General features: G+C 37.0%; 1 protein-coding gene across 1 annotated transcript; it reads right to left on the reverse strand.

Moving 5' to 3' along the window:
- Positions 1–2,563: 2,563 nt before the first annotated feature.
- On the reverse strand, positions 2,564–7,001 carry adipoq.L (adiponectin, C1Q and collagen domain containing L homeolog). Its single transcript, NM_001092780.1, is given in 4 exon segments — positions 2,564–4,062; positions 5,860–6,086; positions 6,724–6,789; positions 6,927–7,001. Coding segments are annotated over 2 exon segments (708 nt in total). The 5' UTR covers positions 6,062–6,086; positions 6,724–6,789; positions 6,927–7,001; the 3' UTR covers positions 2,564–3,556.
- Positions 7,002–7,351: the final 350 nt, after the last annotated feature.

Consider the following 7,351-nt stretch of genomic DNA (forward strand, 5'->3'; position numbering starts at 1 on the left):
ACTATATTTTTTTGTATTTTTAGAAATATGATTAGTAGAAGTTAGGGCATTTCTAGGAATGCAGTTTAACAGCAAAAAGATATAAACACAGTAGTTCATTCATTCTGTCCATTTTCTGCACAGGTATGGGACCTGTTATCCAGAATTCTCGAGATCTAGGGTTTTCCAGATAAGGGGTCTTTCTGTAATTTGGATTTGGATTTAAGCCTACTAAAAATAATTTAAACATTAAAAAACCTGATAGTTTTGTTTTGCCTCCAATAAGGATTATTTATATTTTAGCTCAGATCAAGTACATTATTACAGAGAAAAAGGAAATCACTTTTAAATATTTTAAATATTTAATTAAAATGGAGTCTATGGGAGACTTCCTTCCTGTAATGATTTCTGGATAATTAGTTGCTGGATAATGGATCAGATACCTGTACTCTCCTCCTATATCATGATGCCACGTGTAGCCATCTTTTCTGCCTCACAAAAAAAATATTCAGACTTGTAAAAAATCCATATTCTTTCATTTTTTTCCTTTGCATTTTTGAACTAGTTATATTGTCCATGGTGGGATTTAAAACATTTGCTATCTGACATAGATGAACTTATTGTAATCTTTTCAGTTGGTCTTCATTGTTCATTTTGTTTTTTCTAGCATAGACTGTATGTTTTTTTTTGTTTTAAATAATTAGCTTTCTTTTTCTACCTATTTCCAGCCTGCAGCTGCAGCTTAGGTAGATGGGGCCACTGACTCAACCAAAAAAGAATAAAAATAGACTGACTGCAAGAGTTCAAGATTATTTCTATTTTTTTTTTAGTTTTCAGACTCTCGGTTGTTTGATTACCATTCTGACTTCCAAGCTGCCACCTAGTTGATAAGGCCCAGAAATAAGTAACAAATTGAAATTCCAAGCCTGAACAAAAATAACTTAATATAAAAAACATTAAAAATAGAAAAAAATAGTAATTTCCAAATTGCCTTATAATACTGTCATCCTAAAAGTAATTTTTTACCCCTTTTAATTTGTACAGTGGAATAAAAAAAAAAGTCGATGAGATGTAACTCTAAAAACTCAGCTAAAAAATACATTTGTTGGTTCAAGAATAAAACATTAAATGGCAGAGTGAATTATTTGCAATGTAAACAGTGTAATTTAGAAATAAAATAGAAAATAAAAAAATCGTGACAGAATCCCTTTAAGCATAAAAGATCATTTGGTATAATTGTAGGATGATTCAATAGTGGAATTTCCGAAACTTTTACATTGTCTTGAGGCAATTCTAAAGGCATTTGTTGTTGAATGCAAACAATAGATGTGACAACACAGATACAGTACATTTACTTAGCTGCACCTAGAGTCAGCCCATCCCAGTGTCCTAGAAAGCGCTAAATTATCTGCATCATATTGGCTTGTCCTGTTACCTGTAAGGCTTGTAGAAAGCAAACCAGGTTTTCTTAACATAAAAAGTAGACTCATCACTTGACATTGGAATGGTCCAGATCGGCCGCGCTTGAGACCTTCATCTTAAGGAGAAACACCATACAAATAAATGAGCTGGCACAAACAGGACCTCAACCAATAATTGCTTTCCATTGTTTTTTTTTAAAAGGTTCCAATACCCTTAAACATACTGCCCCCCCCCCACACCTACAGGTTTTGCTTCCTCTGTAGTTAAAGGGATACTGTCATGGGAAAATGTGTTTTTTTTCAAAACGCATCAGTTAATAGTACCAGCAGACTTCTGCACTGAAATCCATTTCTCAAAAGAGCAAACAGATTTTTTTTATATTCAATTTTGAAATCTGTCATTGGGCTAGACATATTGTCAGTTTCCCAGCTGCCCCAGTCATGTGACTTGTGCCTGCACTTTAGGATGGAGCTACTTTCTGGCAGGATGTTATTTCTCCTACTTAATGTAACTGAATCAGTCTCAGTGGGACTTGGCTTTTACTATTGAGTGTTGTTTTTAGATCTGCCAGGGAGCTGTTATCTTGTATCTTGTTATCTTGCAATTGAATACGATTGCAATAAGGATTTGGGTATTTTGAAAACCAATAATAATTTATTTTAGTCATTTTTAAACTGCTGTGATATTAAACTCATGGAATTTCACACCAAAGACCAGTGGCGTAACAAAGTCGTGTGGGGCCTCATGCAAAAAACTTCGGAGGGGCCCGGGACACTGCAGCTCCAGCTCAGCATTCCCTCCAGTCGTGTCACCCGCTCTCCTGGCCATTTGCATCAGAAAAGCTAAGAGAATAGCTGGGGAAGGGAGATTTTTCTCAACTATAAAGGAAGGAGACCTGTGGTCCGTGCCACCTGTTCCCTGTGCCCCCCCGCGACCACAGGGTCTGCTTCCTCTATAGTTACGCCAGTGCCAAAGACTAGAATGCTGGGAGTTTAATTCATACTTGGAAATGTTCCTCATATATACTACCTTGTTGGATCATCTACATCCCACAGCCACAACGTTTTCACTTAGAAATGAATCCTCTACTGCATGCATAATGTGCCCCAGATGCATCAAGAAAGGCAGGCTCATATGTATATATCGCTGAAGGGTAGACATATGAACAAAAAATGGTTTTATTTAATTATTCATTTACAAAATATGCCAGTAGGGGATTGGTGATGGTACTGATAGGATAACATCGGGGTATTCCTTATTCCATACTTTGAGGTTTTTTATGGGGTGGGCTGCTTAATAAGCTATGTGCATTCTAAATGAAAACAACTGTATAATACCATTCTCAAAGTATTTGTCTTACAAACTGAGCTTATGCAGGAAACCCAGATCGGATACAAACAATAGACAGAGAACTGCCTTATATTGCTTGGTCTTGGGGACCTATAGTCACAACATCACCTCTGATTCAATATAACCTGCTAACTAAGTTACTGAGCAGTCAAAGGTATTGGGATGAGTTTTATTAGCTGAAAGGAACACTGATGTCTTTTTGTCATCTCTGGGAAGTCATCAACAAGCTCTGGATATGGAATTCAGGGAATGATAGATATAAAGAAACACAATTTGTGGTGCAGTACAGTAGCCCAGACTTCTAGACTGATTCAGAATGATAGCAGCTGGGTTTTTGCTGATAATATGCTATGGAACCAGGTCGTTACCACTCCTTAGTGAATTAGGCTACCGTACCACTGAAAACAGGGCAATGCAGTGATAGGAGCAGGCATAACAGGGATTTCAAAAAAGTTTCAATAAGAAAAAAATTCTAATAAAATCCCTAAATACAAGCTAATTGCAGGATTTTATATTTTTTTTTTAAAACGAATGGCAAGAAATACAAAACAGGTAACAGACCACACACACACACACCTGTTCTTCTAGGAGTTTGGATACATGTACAAATATCTCATGCTAAAAAATCATGCTCTTCTGTATATTAAGGAAAGGATTTAGTCCTAACAACATCCTATGGTGTTATAAACAGCATTAATACATCTGAGTTTGCTAAAAACCTGCTAAACATTGTAATGAGCCTTAACTAAAGGACTGCAATACATGAGATAGTGCAGCCCTTCTAGGCAGGAATTGATAAATCGACTTAGTCTGGATACAGAAGGATGCCAGAGAAAGTCGAATCATTTAGATTATCTCCATAGATGCCTGAGAAGCTCTCATCCCCATATATCTGTAGCCAAATTTCATCTCCAACTTCAAGCTGTAGCAGGACTGAGCCAGAGGCTTGGTCAACATTGTTGCTCTGAAACTGATCAAAAGTGAACATTATTGGTTTGTTGTTTCGGTACAGCCCAACTTTGACATCTTTCATGTAGACGGTGAGGTGGTATGAGAACTGGTAGAGCCCTTTGATAGCAGAGCGGAATTTCCCAGTGCTCTCATCGTAATGCCGCTGCTCATTGTAAAACACCTTGGTGAATCGGATAGGAACATTGGGAAGAGAAAATTTGGTGCTCAGTCCCATGCTGAAAGCTGAACGTTGGACGTAAGGACTCTCTCCTTTTATTCCAGGTGCCCCAGGAAAACCACGAGGCCCCTCGGGTCCTGAAGGTCCTGATTTCCCTGGTTCGCCTTCGGGGCCTTTTGGACCTATAAAGTATAACTTAAATTACTCATTCATAATAAAGGTCCTGCAAATGGGTTATCAAATGTGAGAACCAGCATAATCTCCATAAAATGATAAAACTTATTACACCTGAGCATCCTGCAAGAGATTGAAATATTATCTCTCAGGGATTGGCAACTCAATCGATTGCATGACAAGAGTTGCCAGAATATCCCTCCTTAACAGTAATTCTGCAAAAGTTCTCTAGGTTGCCTATCCCTGGTAAAGACAGTATCTGCATTAGAATAAGTAGGTGCCAATACTTACAACAATATGGGACAGAATTTTTGAATGAAAAAAATTCAAATTTTGAGCTATTTTTTTGTGAACTTCGACTAGGGAATACTCCAAATTTTATTCGAATTTGAAAAGAATTAGAAAATTTGTTATCGAAATTTATCATGTACTCTTTAAAAATTCCACTTCGACCATTCACCATCAAAAACCAGCAGAATTGCTGTATTTGTAGTCAATTGGTGGACTTTGAAAAATCTAATTTTTTGGGGGAGAAAAACTTTGAATCGAATTTGATCGAATGCGCTATTCCTTCAATTCATATGATTCGAATTCGGCCGAATATGGCCGAATATGGACCTATTGGTTTGAAAATGACTTATTCGACCAAAAAAACTTTGACTTAATTTCTGTTGGTCTTTTTGAATTGGAATTTTGACGTTTTTTGAATTCGAAATTCGACCCTTGATAAATATGCCCCTATATCCAATTTATAGAAAATGTATTCCAGATTATACTGCATGAGTTTTAACCCAACATAAAGCATATATATCCATGCTAATCAATAAATCCATGCAAGTATTCCATCATTTTTCTTTTCACCAAAAAAAATATGGCTTCTTTCTTTTTCTTTTTTTTTTAAAGGTTTTTATTTTGCATTTTAAACAGAAAAGAAAATCAGTAAAAATTAACAATAATAATAAATAATCGTACTTGACATAATAAATTATCGTACTTGACTATGGCTTCTTTCTTACTTATTTCAAAATAGAAATATGCAGGTGCTGACTTTGGAACACTTTGCTTTCTTTCCTTGCTCCCATGATGCAAATATTAATCAGTGAATTCTGTAGGTCTAAAGCTCTTTGGATTTTTTTTACAGATGGTTTGTAAGGGCAATATCCATGTATAATCTTTAGTTGTGTACTAATTTAACCCAGAGGTCCCCAATCTTTTGACCCGTGAGCCAAATTTCAAATGTTAAAAGACTTGGCGAGCAACACAAGAAGGAAAATCCCTGGGGGTTCCCAATAAGGGCTATGAATGGCTATTCAGTAGTCCCTTTGTGGATAGGCAGCTCACACAAGGGTCTGCTTATTAGTACATCTGGCTTTATGCAACCAAAACCCGCCTCCAAGCCTGGAATTCAAAAATAAAGACCTACTTTAAGGCCACTGGGAGCAACATCCAAGACGTTGGTGAGCAACATGTTGCTTATGAGCCACTGGTTGGAGAATGCTGATTTAACCCAGGTTTCTTATTTTAAACCACTACTAGTCTCTAAATTATCTGTGTGCCAGTGGTGTCTATTAACTGATTAGTGCATGGCCATCAGCAGATGACTTCTATGTTGTAGCAAAAGGGTCCAGAGTCTTTTCTTGTGACCAATGGTAGGCCAAAATACTGTGCTCAAGGACTGTTAGCTCCAAAAGAAAAACTCTCTGTGCATATTGCATATTTGGTAGTGTTATATAAAATAACAATTGCACGAAGGACTTTTATGTATGTCATGTCTACATTCTATGCACTTTGTTCCATTCACTGACCTGGTTCTCCCATATCTCCCTTGTCTCCATTCTTTCCATCTTTACCATCTCTTCCTGGAAGGCCATTGTGTCCGGGGTAGCCAGGTACACCTCCCATCCAGTTAGCACAAGGACTTCTTGAAGATTGATCAGGGCCATCTTGAGCCAAGGAGCTAAGAGGTACCAGCAGGAACAGGATCCAGAAGAAAGGCAAAGCCCGCATTTTGGAACAGGAATATTAAGATGATCTAGAAACATGATAAATGCATTAGTAATCTGGTGGGAAATGATTATTAGCTCACATGTTTAGGCATATAAATAAGTAGATTTTGTTTCTAGCTCCCATTTTTATGGCACTGGAATCCGCAGGGAATAAACCATCTGAAGTGGAAACTTTTTGGTTCACAAAAGGTTGCAAAACAAAAGAAACAATACAAGAGCTTAAATATATGCACACAGGCAGCTGAGATGGTACAACAAAAACATACGTTCTTCAAAGGTTTTTTTATATTGCTCATATAGTAAGCTCTCACACTAGAGGGTTTCTAGAAAAAAACAAGAAGGAGGCAATTTAAAGTACATATTTGTTATAGAAAGAGTGATAAATTATGGATCCAGACAATAGTCTTGTTGTGTGCAGTTACATGAACGAATGCCCAACAAACACTCAAAAGCAAAAATCTTGCAGTGTCTGTAATTACTGTAACAGGCAATTCGCAGCTGCTGAACTTAATCTAAGCTGTTCATGTATTAACTTTCTTTAACTAATAAATATACTGTAGTACAGCCAAAAATCTAGGAGCCTAAACATCTCTGTTATAGAATGATTTTCCTAAAAATATCTCCTTATTAAGTACAGTATATTATTAATGCACAGTATCTTACCAGGAAAGCCTGTCGCTTGCTGTCTATCCTCTCCGCAAAGCAACAACTGTGAACGTCTGCTGTTTTCTAAGGGAGACCAGGTGCCACTGTCAGTTAAATGAATTCCCACACTAACCATATACGAAGAGCATGTCAAGGACACAATTACTATAATGCATACAGTGTGTTTATCAATCAAAAAAAATCTAAAATTATTGCATCACCTGTCTTTGCCAGAGAATGTCCAGATGTGGTTTCACCCTGCCTTGATCATTTGCTTGTCTGGGAAGCTTGCTCTCTAGTGTCCAGCTGCACGCTTCAGAAGATTGTGCAAAGAGGAAAATGAAGGCTTTCCTTCAGTGCCAGAATGGGAGAAATAGTTGCCAAAAGAAGCAGGTGCAATTTAGACCATGAAATCTTTCAATGGAAACTGTTATTTCCATGATCTTATTTGCCCTTACTCGCTGTTGTGGCAACACCACGCTACACATTTCAATTTCCTTCATAATTTTTCTAATGGGGTCCTGTCATTCTGCTATATCTATTTGAGTTAATGTGTTGTATTTCTTGTTATTGCTGTTGTTAAAAAGAAACAATCATTGAAAATATATAACCTTGTGCCATTTTAGTTTTAGTTTAGTTTGACGGG

This window comes from Xenopus laevis, chromosome 5L, assembly GCF_017654675.1.
Source record: "Xenopus laevis strain J_2021 chromosome 5L, Xenopus_laevis_v10.1, whole genome shotgun sequence".
NCBI classification, from domain to species: domain Eukaryota; kingdom Metazoa; phylum Chordata; class Amphibia; order Anura; family Pipidae; genus Xenopus; species Xenopus laevis.